Raw genomic sequence first — 20,651 nt, 5'->3', positions numbered from 1 at the left:
CTGTCATGTAAACAGGCCCTTTGTCTGCAACCATAAGCAGCACAGCTGTTGCTTTGTCCATTTGAGGACTGCCTTCTGTGAGAAAGAAATGAGAGAAAGGAAGTGGATCAATCTGCTTCTCCAATTTATCTCTATGTTTTAGCTGTTTCTCACAAATTAAAAACTAACAGCTTAGACGTGTTTCATTTTGGAAGAGAGGCTGGATTCCATTTTGGGAACAGGCACACTCTCCTAACTGCTTCTGCCATCACATATCCTTTCATTCCCTACTTTGATACTGAATGTAATATGGAGACTGAAACTTCATGGAGCTCATCTGCCTTCCTTAAACCACGTGTATAAGTTTCAGATAGTTGACCTTGAGGGCAATACATGGGATAATATTCTGAAAACCCCTTAGCTCTGTTTGCCCTTTATATTTTGCACACTATAATCTATGCACAATCCTTACTTTAAGCAGAACTCTTCTGCTTTTCCCCTTTTGAGTTGTGTTGTGTTAAGGATGTTTCTTCATACTGCAGAACTGTAGCTAAATTGCTGGGAGGAAACAAGCAAACCTCAAAGGGGGTGGAGGCTTGTACGGATGTCTCATGGTGATTACTGACCTATAATGTGCTTTTATTGTGCTATATGCTCCATTAGCCCCTCAAATATTGTGTGTGTGTGTGTGTGTGTGTGTGTGTTTGTGTGTGTGTGTGTGTGTGTGTGTGTGTGTGTGTGTGTGTGTGCTTTTAATCCATCAGTCTTGATTCAATTACCTCCTCCTTCATGTGACTCAGAACATGGTGTGGGATTGTAAAGATTTCCTGTGGATGAATCATATGCCTGTAAGAGGTTCACAACAACTGTAAAAATTAATGCCCCTGGTTCATTCTTTCTTCTTCTGTATTATCTTTTGGGTTTATTTTAATAAATGAGTTTCATGGTGCCTGCATTCTCCTTAAAGTTGCTTCCTCTTCCTTCTGGGAAATAGGCTGTTTTCAGTTACCAAACAAAGAGACCACCACACACCTGCTCCCATCACTGGTGACCATCACCCGAACAGCCAGAAGGTTGTGTTCAGTCATTTCTTCCTCTGGGACAACTTTTACTGATGCCCACTCAGAAGACACAGAGGAACATCTGCTTTTAAAGCTCAGGTCAGGGACGTTCCTGAGCTTCTTTGGGAAAGCAGGCCCATCAGCTGGACAGGTGTAGCAATCTAGAAACAAAAATAAAAGATATGAGAATCTGCCTCATTGTATCATAAGTTAGAGAGACATCCCGTCTTTTTTTTTTGAAAGGATGCCTCAGTAGTAATAACAGTGGAAAATGTCAACATTGCCTCTTCATTGCTGAAAAGGTGTTCTAGCATTGCTACAGTATCTCTCAAGTAAAAGTTAAATTAGAAACAACATCTCATGTCCAGGCTTAGTTTCAAAATGTGCTCTCTCTCAACAGTTGAAATCACTTAGGAGAAAATATATTTGTTTTATGGATGGCTCACACTCATACATTCCATTCTCTATTCAAGCATAGCTTTGAGGACATTCTGTGTACGTTGCATGGGACACTTCCCGAATGCCTCAACTTGCCCAAGATGGTGATGGCTGCAATACACAATGTCTTGTTTGTTCACAGAGCCAGCCATCATATGATATCCCAGAATAAACTCACCCAATGGGTTTATGTACAGAAAGACATTATTCAATTAGATAGTTTGCATTTGCATGTGTTTCATCCTACAGAACCCAGTGGGACTAAAGGCCTCTAATGCAAGTATTTTGACTGATATGGATCACACATAATTTCAATGTCTTACTTCTTCAAAAGACCCTTTCAAGCTTGTGTTTTTAATCACATAAAGCCAGAGATCACATGGATAAAGCCTTCATGGCACTGTGTGCTTTCTTTTACATGTGATAATATGTTGTTGTTCTTGTTATTCAAAGAACTGTGGTACAGTATTTAAAAAATGACACCATGATGAATTAGCTTGAAAGTTTAAACACAAACATGTGGAAAATATTAGAAATAGTATTCTGTGGGTAATCATTTAAAGTGTTAATTCAGGATAACATTCTAACCCCCTACCCAGGTTTAATAATTGGACATATGCAGTCTGCATAAGGTACCTACAAGAAGTTAGTCTGACAAGAAACTGACATAAAACACTCCCTTCCCAAAAGAACATAAAAGTTCCCAGCATTCAATTTCTCCCAGACTGTGAAATATTGTAGATGCCTCTGGGAGCTCATAGGTAAGGTCTGAAAGTAGATAGTCACTTAACATGGAGATTCCATTTGATTATCACTGGCAGCTGACATTGGAATGTCTACTTTCCTGATTAAATGCCATCTAAACTGGGACGTGGTGGTGCTGCGGGCTAAACCGCAGAAGCCTGTGCTGCAGTGTCAGAAGACCAAGCAGTCGTAAGATCGAATCCACGCGACGGAGTGAGCGCCCTCCCGTTGCTTGTCCCAGCTCCCGCCAACCTAGCGGTTCGAAAGCATGCAAATGCAAGTAGATAAATAGGGACCACCTCGGTGGGAAGGTAACAGCATTCCGTGTCTAAGTCGCACTGGCCACATGACCACGGAAGATTGTCTTCAGACAAATGCTGGCTCTATGGCTTGGAAACAGGGATGAGCACCGCCCCCTAGAGTCGAACACGACTGGACAAAAATTGTCAAGGGGAACCTTTACCTTTACCTAAACTGGCAACCAGTTTCACATAGTGTCTGGATGTACTATTCAACAAGGGTTTCACCCTATGGCTGAAATGCTGCTCCAAAGGTTCTGCTACTTAAAGCAGATGATATTATCAGCTGCAGCAGTTTCCCAATACAACACCCCCAAAGGTTCCCAGATTTTCTTATGATCTCTTTCATTGTGGAGAAGATATTGGAGGCCATGGCATGGCATGGAAGACTTTAATTTCCAAAAACCTCTGCTGGCAGTAAAATCTAAATAAAATCCCCCCTTCCTAATATTTTTTCCACAATGGAAGCATCAGGTTCTTCAGAGGGAAACTTTTTTTTATTTCTGAAAAAACACCATCGCTGATGACATCATCAGCCTTATGCAGCATAACAGCACAAACAGGATTTCAGCCTATGAGAACTAGAATGAGTAGGCCTTGAGCTCTGGCACTCCCCTTTCCTCTCTTCCTCCAGTGTGGCTGAGGAGATCAGAAGCTTCCACTTCCTTTAGATTATCCATAGCTGAACACCTTAAACTGTGATTATTCTTAGCTAAGTCTATTTCAAACAAACCAGCTTTATCAGCTCTGGATTAACAAATTGTTTCAAATACATATACTGTAGTTAAGATTCATGATAACTGAGCACAACAGCTCATAGTAACTGATTCTTAATGTCTAAACCAATCCATTCCTATAGTAAATGTCTTACACTTTTCATCCACTGGTATCATATAAACTGCACACCTGTTAACACAAAAAAGAAACGCCTGAAAAAGAAAAATCCTAAAGGCCAAAGGTGATAAATTTAATTTCTTTCCATGGAATTCTCCACATGCAATAAGGAACCAAAACAATGACCACCCAAAGTCAGTATTGTGCTATTTGCCTTCCTTCGGATAACATTCCTAGGATTTTTGCAAATAAACAGAAATGGAAGATTGTTTTAATCAGCCAAGGTCCGAGGCTCAACAAGAGAGACATTCTTCTCGCCAGCAAACAAGTATCTCAAATACTCTTGCATAGCTTTCAGGCAGAGAGTTTTGTTAAGCATGGACTGAAGGACAAAACAGTACACAGTACAAGCGATCTGCAGAGATCTTTGTCGCTGTGACATCTTTTTTTCACCAAAATATAAAAGCAGCAAAAGGGAGGGTTCTAATTTGGACTGGGGAAACTCCACTAGGGAACGTTGTAAAACCCTTTATCCACCCTCCATTTCCCTGATTTAAAATGTTCTGCTCTCCCTGGATGGGCAGATGGGTACTACACATTCCTTGTCTTTTACAGCTCATCCACATACCCTATTTGCTCCTGTTGAAGAGGTGGTACCATTACCCCACTGATCCAGCTTCCTTTCCCCAGTCTACACAACATACATACTGGAGATTTAAACCCGTCAATCCCTTCTATTTCCTTTCTGCTTCTGGGTGATTTCCCCTCATGTGGGAACTGTGGAGCTTTTTATAGCTTGGTTCATTCTGGGACGACGTGTCGGTCTTTAGAAGGCAGAAGAGCCACCTGGTGGCAGAGCTGTGCAAAGACTGTGAAAGGCAACCTCAAAGGAGGGAAAGAGACCAGGGTGGAGACGGGGCATGAGAGGGAAGGAAGAGGTGGGAGGAGGGAAGAGATGGGGTATATTTCTAGTATAGAAACTGAAATCCTAATGGAAGCTTGGAATGAGAGATTCCGGATCTCGTGTGAATGAGCCCGCAGTAGGTCTGATAGACTTTGGGATTTAGATTTGGGCTACTGCAGAGCAGATAAAATGCTAAACCCATCTCTCCTGGCCATGATCCAAATCATCCTCCGCCCTATGACTGCATTTAAGAAAACAGTGTTGGGAAATCCAGTCCGCATCATTGATTCTGTACATGTGCCAACAATGGAACCCAGAAGTGGGACCATGGTTACTATGAGAAAGTAATTTGTTCTCTTTCCATCTCTGTGGTTAATGGAGTGATCTTTCAGAGGTCACTAATTCATAGGGTCACCCTAGCCCAGAAGCAATTTAATGGCATATAAGTAAAATCTGCACATCATCTTGCCAGTGTGACATGTCACCTCCTGTTGTCCCTACCAGCCACAGATTATCCACTGATGGCCCTTAGCTGTGGTAGGCATAATCATTCTGGCCACTCAGCCACTCTTCACTTCCTGTTCTCTCTGCCCACCAATTTTCCCCCTTAATGATTAATGTAAAAACCCATAAAATATATCCCTTGTGTAGGGAGGTCCTTTGATGGAGACACAGAAAAGCTCTAAAGAGGCAATGAGGCCTTGAATTTTTATAGAGAAAAAACACACACCAAATTACCAGCATAAACAAGTTGCTGTGATATATACTGTATTCTTACTGAAATTTAGGATTTGTCAGGGGGGAAATGGTGCTTCTTTTCAGTTTAAAATCACTGTTATTTGCTAAAAGGGGATAGGGTGATGGTAAAGGAGAGGTCATAAGGCATGAGGGTTTCTCAGAAATTGACATGGAGAGGTGATGTCTTAATGTTTGAGAACTGTTTCTGTAAAGCATAGAAGTGTCCTTTCCAGGAAAAAAAAATCATTTCTGTTATTGTGGAACTCCAGTTTTCAAAGAGTGGTTATTGGGCCAGAAGGATTTTTTAAAAGGTGAGAAGCACAGACTTAACAGGTTTGTATGAATTACATACTGTTTTTACCATGGCTATATGGTTTTATTGTTTTCTTGATTTGTGATTTTACTTGGTCATTTTATTTTTCATTTGCAAGTTGTGCAAACTGAAAGATGGTCCAATGGATGAAACTTCTTTTTGAAACAAGGTCGTCAGAGGTGAAGTCAAGTCTGGGTAGAACAGGAGGGAATAATGATGTTGGCTTTTAAGAACAGGAGGAAGAAGAGCTGCAACATTTGTTATCCCAGGTAGGGGTAATGAACAAAAAAGAAACTACTTGGATCATTTAAAAATATTTCTGACATACTTTTTTCCTGTTGCAATTTTCTTAAAACTCTGTTTTTCTTTAATAAGCTGCTCTGCTATATGTAAAAACAGGTCGTGAGGCTATACATGCTTCAGGAGACTGCCTAAACAGCATTTTTGTTGTTTAGTCATTAAGTCGTGTCTGACTCTTCATGACCAGAGCATGCAAGGCCCTCCTGTCTTCCACTGCCTCCCGGAGTTTGTTCAAATTAGCCCCAAATATTTTACTGCCTGAGGTAGAAGAGATGGTGCTTCCTCTCTCATCTCACCCCCAGCTGACATATGCAGAAGTGCCACCCATTTGTCGAAGATGGCTTGAACAATGCTTTGGCAAATGCTCAAATAGTACGTGCTGTGATGGATTTGCAAATAGCAAGTAGAAATCCACTTGAAATGGCTGCTAAGCAGATGACAAGAGAATACACTTTCAGCACCACTCTTGTGTTTCTCGTGTGTCGTGGCTTCGTATTGGAACCTGAAGTGTCGATAACACGATTTGTAAATAAGGAGGAGAAAACCAGAGTTAAAAGGTGCAAAGCATGAAAGCGTCCCGCGTAAGGACTGAGACACAGGCGATTATGATGGAGCTCAAATGTGGCCAGGGTGGTGGGGGACAGTTCTGAGCAGCTGTTCCCTGCCTATAATTATCACAGCTCTCTCCTTGCATTCTCAAACTGCCATCCTACGTCTCTTTTGGCTGGGATACAAAAGGCAGGCTCCGAAAATCTTTCCAACTGGCAACAGAAACCTATTGCAGGGCCATCTATGCCTAAGCAGAGCCATCATCCAGGTTGAAACTGGAACCGGGGACAATGGTTTGCCCTTCAAATTGCTCTTCCCTCCTCTCAAGACCCGTTTTTCTCAAACCGCCACTTATGATCACAAGCCGCTGCGGTGCGCTTACTCTGTCCTTATTTTCAATGACCTCATGCAGCCTCCTTGTTACAAGTAGAGGCCATCTCAGCAGGTCACAGACAAGGGAGAGAGGGAAAACTCTTGTGTCTGATGATTGGGATGCTTTCCCCTCTCTCTTCCCAAAAGAGGCAGACAAATGTTCATTTTGTTCACTTGGCAAAAACGGGTCAAATCTGAAAGGAGGAAGAAATCAATACTCAGCAGCCAACGTAATTTCCAAGAACAAACTGCAACCTTATGTTCCAACTCAATTAAGCACCCCTGCTCACTGCAACAAAGAGGCTGAGCCGTAAAGAGGGCTTGATGTAGACCAGAAATAGTTAAAGGGGCTTCTATAAGCAGCAGGATTTAAATGTGACCTGCACACTTCAGCTCCATGGAATGGAAGGAGTTTAAGCTGAATTTCAGCTTCAGTGATTGGTATGGAAAGCTCATTCCATTCATCCCCAACATTAATCATGTCTATGATTACCATCTGTATGTCCAAGTCTCAGTCCTGTGGAATTCAGTGGGGCTAATGCTAGCAGAGTAGATGGGACAGAGCAAAGAAGGGCTGCTGATGCTCTCCAGTTCTTGTTGGAGAACACCTCTCACGAGTCCTGCCTGGCACAGTCAATGGTGAGAGATACTGGGAGTTGCACAGTAACAACATCTGGAAGGCCACCAGTTGCTCATCTCAAGGGTAGATATATTGTTACTTGAAAATATGCTGAAGCGATGTCTCTTTAAAAGGACATAAGTATCATTTTATTAATTACATTTAATTTGTTAGCATCAGTAGGAAATTTAGGTATCTATGTTACATACATTTCCCCATAATGAAATTAATCCATTTCGAGGTCACACTCAGAATAACACTTAGAGTTTGGGCTGCCACATCTCAAGAGGGTTATTACAGAAGAAAATTATAATGACCAGAGGGCTCTGATCATTTTCCCATTAGTAAAAGTCATGGGATGTGAAACCTTTCAGTTTAGAAAGAAGGCATACAAAGGGTGCTAGAGGTAAAGTGATACACACCGTGCACAAGGAGACATTTTCCCAATACTGTAATACTAAAACCAGGGTGTCATCCATTTAATCCAAATTATGAAATATTCAGGACAGACTCTGCACAGTGCAGAGTTTAACAGTGGAATCTGGTAATAAAAAGATGCACTGATGGCCACCAGTTTAAGTGGCTTGAAAAGGGGACTGGGCAAATCCAGGTGTGCTAGTCACGGAATGTGTGCTAGTATATGGAATGTAGCTATCAGAGACTTCGGCTTTGTGCCTCTGAATACTAATAGCTATGAACAACTGCAAAAGACCCTGCTGTTGCCCTTATATCCTCCTTGCAGATTTCCCAGAGCCCTATGTCTGCCCATTGTAGGAAGCAAAATTACTATCTACAGACTTTAAGGCTTTGCACTGGATTTGGACAAATATCAAATGTCAAACTGAACTAGCTTGAGCCAGACCAGTCTGGATCAGGGTGAAATGGCCAGAATCAGTAAGCTTGAATCTGGAATATAAAAGGAATCAGATGGAGCACAAATCACTCTGGACCAAATCAGGATACATTCCAAAGCCCTGAGCTAACTGACCTCCAAATCCCCTTGGTGGACTCATGCCCAGCTCTAGTAGACACAGTTCCAGCTTACTCTATGATACCCAAACCTATGGCATAAGTGCTTCTTTTGATCTCCAACTTTGGTTACTGGATGTTTTCAGAGCATGGAGGCCTTTTCACTCACATAGATTCATGCAGTTTAGATCATGACCCTATTACTTTCATTTTCTGCAAGGGAGATTTAAAAAAACAAAAAACAAAACCCATCCTTCCCAGCAGTTCCTATCAAATACAGAGGTGAACAGACACACAAAGTGTAAGAGATTCCAGCTTTGAAAGTAGAAACTAAAACACTTCTGAACCCCATAAAATAAAAATAAAAATGCCTTGAAAAACTAAGAGAGTACAGGAAAGCTATAACTTGGCAGAATCATCTTATTGCAGCTTAAGGAAGCAAGAGATGGGGAGAGCCAAGTCAAAGTCTGGAGAGGGGGTACTGGAGACATGGATTACCAAATAAGAGGATGACACACGTCAGAAAGCCCTTCTTGGTATTAGCATGCTGCCAACCAAGGAAATCCTTTAAAACCAACATCAGCTGTATTTGTTAGACCTAAGCTTGTTGTCTCTGAAGCACCTGCGAACAATGATGTAAGCAGAATTAGACAAAGAAAGAATGTGTCCCACATAGAATCTGAGTAGGTATATAAACTGGAACTTAAAGTCACACATAGTATACAGTTACCATAAGATTATTAACAAAGTAGCTCTATATTGCATCAAAGTGGCAGATTGAAAACAAGGTAGCAGCTTGCCGTGAGGCTTAATGGTGGCTGGTCAAAGGCCGTTGAAACCCTTTGTATCTGTTTGTTCACTCAGTGTTTGTAGCTCAGTGCAATAAAGTACGGTGAGCCACAATGACCAATAAAAGGGCCAAAGTACAAAAGATTTCAGCTTTGAAAATAGAAACTTTCTTATGAGACAAATTATGTTTGCTTATCTACCACCTGATTTCAGATGTTTTGCAAGTTACACCTTAACTTACTTTTATTTGATATTTCATCATCAGAAGGTAAACAATAGGCATTTCCAAGCTTGGAAAGCACATTAAGAAGTGATTTAAATGACTGCACCTCTGTAGGAATTACAATATAGAACCTTTTAATTGTGAAGCTAGCAGCATCTCATATGTTTTGGCTCCTAGATTTCAAAGCCCGGACACAAGCCCCATGGCACAGTGGTTAAACTGCAGTACTACAGTCAAGCCTCTGCTCACATCCTGAGCTCAATCCTGACAGGTTCAGGTAGCTGGCTCAAGGTGACCAAGCCCTACATGCTTCCTAGGTTGGTAAAATAAGTATCCATCTTGCTGGGCGGGGGCAAAGTGTTCCTTGCATAATTATGTTGTAAACCACCCAGAGACTGCTCTACTGCTATGGGGTGGTATATATATATTGAAACAAATTAAACACCAGTACTCTTCAATATATACTACCATTGTCCTAACCCCAGAGATAACTCCTCTTGGTGCTCTCTCTCAAACATGCAGTCAGAATGATATTACTGAACGCATATGATTCTGGAGAGCCCAAAGTGAAACATTTGTCCCATGAAGAAACATTGATACGTTATTGCTTCTAACAATTTCTCCACCACACACTTGCAATAGGGAGCCATATGGTCTCCTTTGGAAAAGGCTTTCAGGATTCTAGTAGAGAAATTAGAGATGACATCTTCCTGCAGTGACAGAATCTACAAAGCTACCAACCTCGTGGTCACAGCAGGACAGCAGCTGGGATGCTAAGGAGATATTGTTAATTACATTACAAAGAATGGTGTGATCACCAGGTGCTCTATAGATTTTTGGAAATATTCTGTACAAGAAGCTTGTATGAATTACACAGTGACTGGGCATCTGAGGTACAGTCAGCTTCCTTTGTTTCACACTTGATCATATTTGTGTGTGTCTGGACGCATGTAAGGAAAATATGAATTTCGATAAAGAAAGAAAGATTCTCATTTTCCTAATGTTTACTGTGGTTAGTTCTACGAGTGCTTAGGTATTAAGTCTACATAAAAAATGTGTACATTTTTGCACCTTTCTCCTGATCCATGCACTTCTGCATCCCTCTGTTCCTAATACACACACACACAAACACACACACACACACACTTCTTTTGCTTAATACATGTTTACAATATTGTGGTATTTGACACAGACAGCTGTGTGTGCTTTTCCCCTCACAGATGCTGGCCCAAAACAACAACTGAGCCAAAAGGGGGAAAAAAACATTTTCCATTCTGCAGTGGCAGCTAAATCTTGCTTCAATGCTAGAAATTGTGCAGTGTCCTCTATTGCCCGTGAAGGGCAGGATAGATTTAGACAGGGATGCTGGCAAGTCTTGGGACCTGAGTCCCAAGTCCAAGAACGAGTCTTTGTTACTACTGTAACTCCCAAGCCCCAAGCTCCAACTCTGAGTCACCAGTCGCTTGCCCCACCCCTCCGAGGCTTGGGACTCGGGACTTGGTACCAAGGATTCAGGCCTCCCGCTGCCCACCCCACCCTGACCCTTACTGCCATTGGCCTACCTCCTGCTGCTGCTGCCCCCACCACCATCTTCAACGGCAGCAAGCCTGGCTCCTGTTCTGGTTTCCCTCAATCTTAAGCCAGCTTAAAGGCCAGGGCGAGTTGGCCCTCTGAAAGAGGAGGAAGGCAGAGGGCCTTTCACTGTGATGTTCTAACCTGCCATACTCTGTGGTCAGGTCCTCCATCCCACCTCTTCCTGTAAGTCACCCTGGTGATGATCTGTGGCAGGCTGGAGCATCACTAGGGAAACTTACAGATAGATGCAGGTTGGAGGACCTGCCCTCTGACTACAGCAGGCTAGAGAGTCATCATGAAAGGCCCTCTGATGGGCTGCCTTTGATTGTGGTGGTGGTGGTAGCAGGTGGGCTAGTGGGAGGGCACAGGGACTTGACAATGCAACTTGGACGAATGGGTCTGAGTCACTAGTCACCCCAGAAACCCTCAAGTCAAGTCCAAGCCAAGTCATGGGTGCAACTTAGGACCATCTCAATAGTAAGTAGTGAGCCCCCATCTCTGGCTTTAGAGGGTAGAGGGTACAGGTCTTCTACAATCTTCTACAGGTAGACCAGAAGAAATTTGTCTGAATGTAGGCTGAAAAGCACACAATTACCTCCTTCACTCTCCAGCACCATTGCCTCAGGTGATTGTCTCACTCTGCCTAATGCCTCAGCCATGCCTCTTCCCAAATTCAGAAAAGCACACCTTTCAAAAGAGAACTGTTTCATTTCACATATCAGTTCAAAAGGGTGAAATTGGGTGCTTTCACACTGCATGGAACAAATTGGTTTTTGTTTGTTTTTTAGCAGTGGGATGTTGAAGTGCATATAAACTGGATCTGTAGCTTGCTTGGTGTTAAAGGACTGAGATGACTTGGAAGAAAATGAAAGTGCTCCCAAAACAATATAAACCCAGTCAGTACACAGACAGGGCTGGCAGAGGTGCAATGCCTCACATTGAATCTTCACTGATATCACAAATGGAAACCTTGGCAGGATGCAGCTGGGAATCCAGGGAGGAGTAAGGGAGAAGTTGAAGAAACTATGCAACAGGATGGCAGAAGCCTGATAGAAAGCAGGGAAATCTCTGGTGGGAAAGAAAGCCATATGGTGGGACAGTGAGGCAAGGAAATCTGTGATGCAGATGTGTTATGCTTCCTGCCTTGTTTCCAGCTGTCCGCTCTTCAAAGCTTCCTGTGCGCAAAAGAATGGTTTGCTTCCTGCCCCTTCTATGTGTCATTTGTTAGCCACATCCCCCTTTCACTATTTGACACTGAGGAAGGAAGCAATCTTCGTTTAGTCATGATGTAGAGCTAACCAGATCCTTTCCTATGCAGGCAAAAAAATAAAATTAAAAAACAAGGAAAACAAAACTCCAGTGAAACTGTCAGCTGCCCTGCCCTGAAACAGACACATTTTAAAATCATCAGTGCTGGGAAGAATCTGTGTCAATGCTGCATTAGAAGGACTTTATTCTTTGGTGGCAATAGTCTTTCAGAATCCAGAAGACATGCAATCTCCCTGCCTTATTCCCAAACCTTTAAAAGGGGAGTTGACCTCAACTTCCATGTACAGTGGTGCCTCGCATAACGATGTTAATTGGTTCCAGAAAAAAAAACGTTATGTGAAAACATCGTTATGGGAAGCACCATTTCCCATAGGAATGCATTGAAAACCGGTTAATCCGTTCCAACTGGAACGGATTATCCGTTTTTTTCCCTCCCCCCGCGGCTTGGATCTGACCCATGGCGGCTACCTCAGCCATGGCTGGACTCCCTAGAGTCCGGCCATGGCTGGGGTAGCCGCTGCGGTTACCCTTTAAGCGGCGGAGACAGGCTGGGGGGTGGATCAGGGAGCTTGAAGCCTCTCCGCGCTGCCTACCCAGGTCGTTCCCGGACTTCTGGAAGTCCGGGAACGACCTGGGTAGGCGGCGCGGAGAGGCTTCAAGCTCCCCGGTCCACCCCCCAGCCTGTCCCCGATGCCGGTAGCCTCCCCCGCCGCCTACCCAGCCCGTTCTCGGACACCTAGGTGTCTGAGAACGGGCTGGGTAGGCGGCGCAAGGAGGCTTTAAGCGGCGGGGACAGGCTGGGGGGGGGGATCGGGAAGCTTGAAGCCTCCCCGCGCTGCTTACCCAGGCTGTTCCCGGACTTCTGGAAGTCCGGGAACGGCCGGGGTAGGCGGCGCGGAGAGGCTTCAAGCTTCCTGGTCCACCCCCCAGCCTGTCCCCGGAGCTCGGAAGGGAATTGTCGGCAGGGGACGGTGGCTTCGGGGTCCTTCCGAGGCCTCAGCCCACTGCCGACATTTTCCCCCAGCTGAGCAGCGGGGCTTCAAAGCTCCCGCCGCTCAGCTGGGGGAAAATGGTGCCTATGGGGAAAAATCGCAAAGCGATTTTTCCCCATAGGCAAGATCGTTGTGCGATCGCAAAAGCGATGGCAACAAAGCCATCGCTACGTGATTTTTTCGTTAAACGGGGCACTCGTTAAGTGAGGCACCACTGTATAATTACCCTGTTTCCCTGAAAATAAGACCTAACCTGGAAATAAGCCCTAGTATGATTTTTCAGGATGCTCGTAATATAAGCCCCACCCCCCAAATAAGACCCAGTTAAGTAAAACCTCGCCCTCCACCATTATGCAGCAACCAGAAGATGATGACATGACTGTATGTGAATAAATGTAGATTTAATGAAAAAAAAACCATCCTCTGAAAATAACTCCTAATATGTTTTTGGGAGCAAAAATTAATATAAGACCTTGTCTTATTTTTGAGGAAACACAGTAAGGAATGCTGGGCATGGAGGAGAAATTCATTCAGTCTTGCATTAAAATTAACCCAATTTCAGTTTTTGACCCAATATGTGAAATGAAACTCACTTATTCTTGAAGATGTGAACCGTGAATGTATATACATATACAGAACAGATACACACAAACATCACAATAATAATAAAACTAAAATGCATTGGATTAGGCAAATTGATTGCAAAAACTATATTAAGCAAAATTGCATGCCAAAATATGTATTTGGGTAAATGTTTCCCCAATATAGACATATTTAGCAGTGAATGTATATAGTTATAGTTATAGATATGCATCAAATGTTCAGGAGGAACTGACTGGAAAAATGCTATTTGTTTGCAGCATTTAAGACTGGAAAAATGAGAAATGAAATGAAACTGAAATTGACATTTTCATCCTATTAGCAGCCCTTCTCACTTCTTTCTCTGTCTCTTTCCTGTAAAAAGCCACAAGCAAACTTTAAGGTAGGAAAGACAGAAAAGCTGTTCAACATCTTTAGCTATGCTGTCCTTCTGGAAGCCCTGCTTTGTGGTTTTGCTGAAATGGGCAAATCCTCTGGAAATGACAATTTTATTGTCTGTATAATTTAGATCCAATGTTCAAAGTAATTATTGTGCATTGGGGAGCTTTAGGAATCAACTTGGCTTATTTCTAGGGTGGAAGCCCAATGGGATAGGCATCTGGTTGCAAATAAGGCTAGTCTGTGTGGCCTTAGGCAAACTGCACAACCCCAGGATGTCCCCAGAAGAAGGGAATAGCAAACCACTTCTGAGTATTTTGTAGTACCTTGGAAACCCTGCAAGAATTGACTCTATCATGTCTACTTTTGTAATCTGTTTGTGCAATTTGGGGGCATTCTGAGGCATTCACAGATGAAGTGTGTGAAACAGTTTCATCAGGACAGGTGTGTGGCAGACACAGCTCTGTCTTCTGAGAGTGGGCAAGAGCTAGCGAGTTTAGCAAGTAAATCAAAGCAGCATTGACAATTGCTTCATTCAATCTAATGGCTAAGTAGGCCTTACCTTTTGAATACTAGGGATGATTTTAGGGAATGGATGAAACAGAGGTGTGCCATTCTGTGTTTTTTGACAATAGCCTCCAAAATTCCTCACGCAGCATGGGCAAGCCTGGAAGTTATAGTTCAAAAACACACATCTGCACACCTCTAATGGGGAAATAAAGGGCCTATAAAGGCCATCTCTTACAGCTTGTGCTTCCCCTTTGAACTCAAAGGAACAGGCCCTTAAGGTTTTCACATAATCCTAATGCCTCATGTCAGCCCCACTACTTAATTTTGAGAGAGAAAGGACAATAAACCAAGCTGACATTTCATAATACTGTACTGCTGAAGTTTTGCTGAAGCTCAGCAGTTAGGCAGGAAAATAATGTCTATAAGTTTAGGAAGAAGAGTGGAGATTCAGCAGGACACCATTAAGGCGGGTGTCTTTCTCTTCCTCCTCCTCCTGCTGCCCCTTGGATGAGGAGTACTCCTTTAAACAGCTGCTGTCCTCAGTCTAAGAATGATTGTGGGATGATACTCTTTCTTTTCTGAAGAGGCTTGTGTGGGGAGCAGACCAATAGACTCACCAGCATCTACCATATTTCCAGGCAATATTATGCATAATTCACAGGCATTCAGCCTTCTGTGTATATAAACGCCTAACACTGTGTGTATGGACATGGACACATTCAGAAAGCAAGCGTTGAGAGGACCCTGCTGCTCACATTGCTGGGAGTAAATATGAATCAATGCTATTGGGAAGACCATCCCTTGAAAAACTGGGCAAATGCTCCTCCTCAATTATCATCTCCTCAGAGATGAGAACTGGCCAGTTATCACGGGTGGCATTGACTCTCCTCTAATGCCAGCTTCCATTCACTTTAACCCTTCCTCACTATTGCAAACTAAAACAACACATCATCATCATTTTATAACTGTAGAGCTGGAAGGGACCCTATAGATCATCAAGTCCAGCCCTTGTCAAGGAGGCACAGTGGGGAATCGGACTCCCAATTTCTAGCTCCACAGCCAGAGGTCTAAAACCACATTCAGCACAGAATAGATAGCTGTGACATAAGGGGCCCCCTCTGCACTTCAGCTGCTTGCTTTCTGTGATGTCATGGCTGATAATTGATCTCAAATGCTTGCCCAGATTATTATGCCTTTTTAGTTGGCCCAATAAAGGTGTATAATCACACTGTGGAATTTTGAATTTTTTGCAGTTGTCTCTACTTTGTTTATAATTTTAATGCTTTTGCAGGAGATTTGTAATGTCATGTTTCAATGTACTGAGTAAAGTAAGTCAGAATTAAATCAAGCCCATTTGAAACAATGGAACATATTTATTATTTATTTATTTATTTTTAATTTACATATGGAGGAGCTGACTCTCCAAGTACCCATTGATCCAATGAGCTTGCTGTAGTGCGATTTATTACACTCTGCAACGGGATTTTGGCCATTGCTTTTAGGTAATCATTTCCTGGGAATAGCATATAGTGCTTAAACTTATTCTGTGTAAGGGAACATTTTAGTAAGATTCATTGTTAATGGATGTGCTCTAATTAAGTAAGTGAACAAGATTTCTGTGTTAATGACAGAAGAGCATCAAGACTAAAACCATTTTGTGGATAATAATAATAATAATAATAATAATAATAATAATAATAATAATAATAATAATAATAATAATAATAATAATAATAATAATAATAATAATAATAATAATAATAATAATAATAATAATAATAATAATAATAATAATAATAATAATAATAATAATAATAATAATAGCAGCCGCAGCAGCATACTAGCAAGTTAAATTCTGACTTACGGCAACCCTCTTCAGAGTTTTCTAAGTAGACAATATTCAGGAATCATTTACCATTCCTTTCTTCTGTGGGCCCAAAGCCACACAGGCTGGCTGTACTCACAGGAGGCAGAGTGGGAAGTTGAATTTCCAATCTCTGGCTGTGCAGCCAGATACCTAACTCACTGAGTTATCCAGCCAGCTTCAAATACAGGCAGGGTCTGCATTATTAGTGGGGCTGAGGGCCATTTTTCAGACTTGCTGGCAGTCGGAGGGCTGCCTCCGTAAGGGGAGTGTGGCCAAAGAAGCTAATTTACATTTTCAGTTTTGAATTTTGTTGTAACTTTTGCTACAATGCTACACTGTGGCTTCGTAAGTGTTGCAACAATGTGTTTTCATTAACTTAAAAAAGGGTTCATTTCAACATAATTCCTCTAAAAATGTTTCCTTGCCCTCTCCATTTTTTTTTAATGTGGGAAAAAATGGGGGACTGGGATCAGCTGTGCTGGGAAGGGGCTCAATAATATTCTCCTAGGAGGCACAAGAGCAATATTTTTTTCCCAAAAATATATTTGTGGGGTCTGTGGGGAGCTGGCAGAGGTGCTGGATGCTGCAAAAAATGCCCCTATGTGCTGGGTGTGACCTGTGGATCATGTGTGGCCTTTCCCCTGGCATAGGATGAAGAACCTGTTTGGGACCCAGAAATCCCACAATAGCTCTCGCCCTCCCATTGATACTGCTTTCAGGATATTCAAGCTTGGCATCTGGGTAACACTGTGCAGGCCAGGAAAACGTTCAGTTCTCATGGAGCAGAAACAGCACAAACCATTTCAGCTGTAGTTGCTAGGCTCCTGTAAACATTTCAGCTCCGCCAACTCAAACAAAAGACTGGATCCTGCAAAGATCTGAATCCTTGTGCTAAATTGTTATCTATGCTTTCACAGCAACAAAAATAAATCAAATTAGTTATTAATCTGGACAATAGCCATTCCCTCTTGTTGAAAGAAAGGGATATTAAAAAGGAAAACAATGGCATTTATCAGAGGTAAAGCTTTCAAAATAACCTCAGGGATGTTTTTCTTTTCTGCACCAGGAGACTGGGAACATATCCATTCAGTTAGACACTCTCATACAGGACCTCATAGGCTGTCCTATCAGTCCACACAATAAATACGAGGGAGAGGAACAGCAGAAGAGATGCTCACAGTGAAGGAGGAATGCTGTTAGCATACAGAACTCCATCTCACCCTGTTAGCTCCCCAGCTCTGTTATCTTGCGGGATGGGCCACATAGCTCCGCCCCCCCTCTGTGGGAGGGGGACAAAGGAAAACATGTCACTGAAAAAGACAAGGTGTGCATAAAGCTTGCATCTATTAGTTTGTGTTCATAATATGGAAATATTTACTGTAATTAAAGCAGAAATGCCAGACATCTCATAATGCAGAAGACTAACCAAGTAAGTATCACTGTGCTGGCTCTTATCAATGTGAAGTCTGTTAACTGACAGCTTCAGGGTTCCTTTCTTATAGGCCTTTATCTTTAAAGTGAACTTGCACAGACGTTTCAAATAGAATATTCTTCACTAGCAGCCCTTTAAATGGAGGGCTGTCCTTTTTAATGCAGGAAACGTGGCCACCCTAAGGGAGAATGAGGAGCATTTTAAGACCGAGGCTAGGAAAAAAAAAGAGGCCCTCAGTTTTCCTGGTTATTCAGACTCTGTGAGATGGCAGGATGGATAGGAGTTCACATCTCTTGCCAGAGATGTTGTTCAATTCACCCTGGAGGACGTAGGCATGTTGTGAAGTTAGAAGGTGTTAATCCTCCAGTGGAGCTTCCTGAGCTGAAGCTGGTGCCTAATTGTGGTCAGGCCATTTGCCAGTTTGGCAGATGGTATATCTGAACGAGAGTGGCAGCCAGCTCAAGAATCAACGCTCAAGAATCCAAACCTACCAACCTGTTTGCTGCCTCCAAAGCTTGCAAAGATTAATATTATTAAAATCATATCTTAACAACAAAATTATCATTTTAGTAAATGAAACCATATGTATAAACACATGAAATAAGGAAGTGCTCCTTGAGGTTAGCCATTAGTGTTTTCTAGTCACACAGTATATTTAGAGGAAGGATGGGAAAAAGATTGATGTGAGGGCATGCAATTTGCCAAATTGTATTTATTTATTAATGTATTTTAAATTTAATCCCTCTCTCTCTCTCTCTCTCTCTCTTATCTCCATGGACTCCTCACCAAGTCCCCCCTCCTCCTCTGCCCAACCACAGTAATTGCAACAATGAATACTTGAATTTCCAAATTTACCACACACCACTGATGGCAAGTTAGTTACCTTGGTCAGAGTAGGTGCAACTTTATAAAATATGCTAAACTTTAATCAAATATCTCCTGCTACCTAAAATGCAACCTTGTAAGCTTAAAACTTTGCCAGAAAAAAGTTTTTGAGTCACATTCAAAATGCTAACGAGGAAGAATGTCAAAGAAAAAATAAACAGCCAGCCTGTGTTTGATCCTTATTCTCTGATGGCATCCATATCTTTTCAGTTGAGCTCATCTGTCACAAAAGATAGTAAAGTCTTTTTATGCCCACAGCTGCTTTCTGTCAGTTAACCTACAGCGATGAGGTCCTTGCTCCTAGCTTAAACAATGTTCCTAAGCTGCACTCCGCTGGCACCAAGTACACCAATGGGAGAAAAAATGTTGTAACGGCAGTACAGCATACCTTCCAATAGCGTTTCAAGTCTGGTTGCATCAGTATGAAGATTTTCATTAGTTTAGTAGTTATGTATGACCAGTGTTGTTGTATCAATTAGTCTACCATACTGACATTTGTTCTTATTGCTCCTTTTCTTATTTGGCCTTATCCTTATTTTGCTGGAAAATTTACAATAGTAATTAAATAGTAGCTAAACAAAAAAGAACAACTTTAGGTAGCTAGGAGGCCCATAATATCACCTGGCTCCTCTTTGTGTGGAAAATGCTCCACACAAAGAGGAGCCATAAGTGATCACCATAGAACTGATGAGAATAATTGTCATTACATGACCTTGACACAACCAGATATTTAATGTCAGACCAGGGCAGAGTGTCCCTGGAGTGAGACACATGCTGGCTTGACTGGTTTTAATTCTGTTTTGTTTTTAATTCCGAAAAAGAAAGGCGGTGGATAAGAACACATTTGAAACAGTATCTCCTGCTATTTCCAGTGTTCTTGTTTAAGAATTAGTCTTTTCTGGCATTCTGAAAAAGGAGCTTTTAAAATGTTTTAAATAAATCCATTTCACTACCTCAACTACATAGTCTAGAAAGAAGCCCCCCCCCCCCTCAGCAAAACCACTATCCTTTGAGGGCTAAACTAGACGGCCCAAATCCTGTTGCAGTTTTCTCTGCAATAGGGTTTGATGTTGAGGGCAACATTTTTCTATTTCTAGGGGTTGCCTGTTATGGGTCTGGATGTTCAATCAATTGTGCAATGAAGATCAGGCAGTCAGGCACGTGACAGGAAACAGGTTAGGCCTAGTAAGTAGTTGCTGAAGGAGAAACAGCACAAATGCTATGGGAACGGATGCTAGACTTTAGACTATTCCATTATTCTGGCAGCATCTCACCTCAGACCTCTAGTGAGAGCCCCCTTCTTGTAAGGAGATACTTCTTGGAGGGAGCAAGAGAATGGAGTAGGAAGCAGAGAGTCAGAAATTCCTGTGCACAAACATATTTTGCTTCCACTAGCACTGGATGCAACCTATAGTTGCAAGCCATTTCCATTTATTTTTAAAGAAGAACTAGTAGGAAGGCGTAACTTCTGAACAGTGGAGGAAAAGCATCTCTGTGTTCAAGCTTTTAAAAGGCTGGGTTGAATGCTGCTTTTATTTGAAGACAGTCATTACACAGATTGGAGCATTCTAACTAAGTTTGGTACCTGAAAAAACCTTTAGTTGCAACCTAATGACCTTGGAGCTGTGATGTTCAGGGCCATTACATTTAGCAATTAGTAAGAAACAAAAGAAAATCAGTCACTGTAGACTAAGGGCACAGCTGCACTGGCAGAATTGCTCGCTATTTGGATTGTTTTTTGTGCAGTTTGGTTTATGGCATAACCACATATTTTGACTTAGAGTAATCCATCCTACTCCTTTTTAGAGGAGTCCTTCTTCTCTTTTGACACAGCACTAGGGCTACAGAGTGGTCCGGTGGGCCAGATAGGCGGGGCATAAATTAAATAAATAAATAAATAAATACAGTTTCTCTTTTTTGGCATGATTTGGAGTGCTCCTAATTAGCCTGTTTTGTTCTATGTGGATAGTTAGTCTGCAACAAAATAGAGTTGTGGGCAGTGTTATCTGAGG

General features: G+C 42.2%; 1 protein-coding gene across 1 annotated transcript in view; it reads right to left on the bottom strand.

Annotated features, from left to right (window-relative positions):
• MICAL2 (microtubule associated monooxygenase, calponin and LIM domain containing 2) overlaps positions 1-20,651 on the bottom strand; it is a 175,589-nt gene that overhangs the window by 44,243 nt on the left and 110,695 nt on the right. Inside the window, exon 26 of the mRNA XM_072985774.2 lies at positions 1,012-1,201. Within this exon, the coding sequence (XP_072841875.2) occupies positions 1,012-1,201 (190 nt within the window). The remainder of the gene's footprint in view (positions 1-1,011; positions 1,202-20,651) is intronic.

This window comes from Pogona vitticeps, chromosome 1 (genome assembly GCF_051106095.1).
Source record: "Pogona vitticeps strain Pit_001003342236 chromosome 1, PviZW2.1, whole genome shotgun sequence".
NCBI lineage: Eukaryota > Metazoa > Chordata > Lepidosauria > Squamata > Agamidae > Pogona > Pogona vitticeps.
The sequence above is the reverse complement of the archived record's forward strand: the minus strand, read 5'-3'. Positions and strand labels throughout refer to the sequence as shown.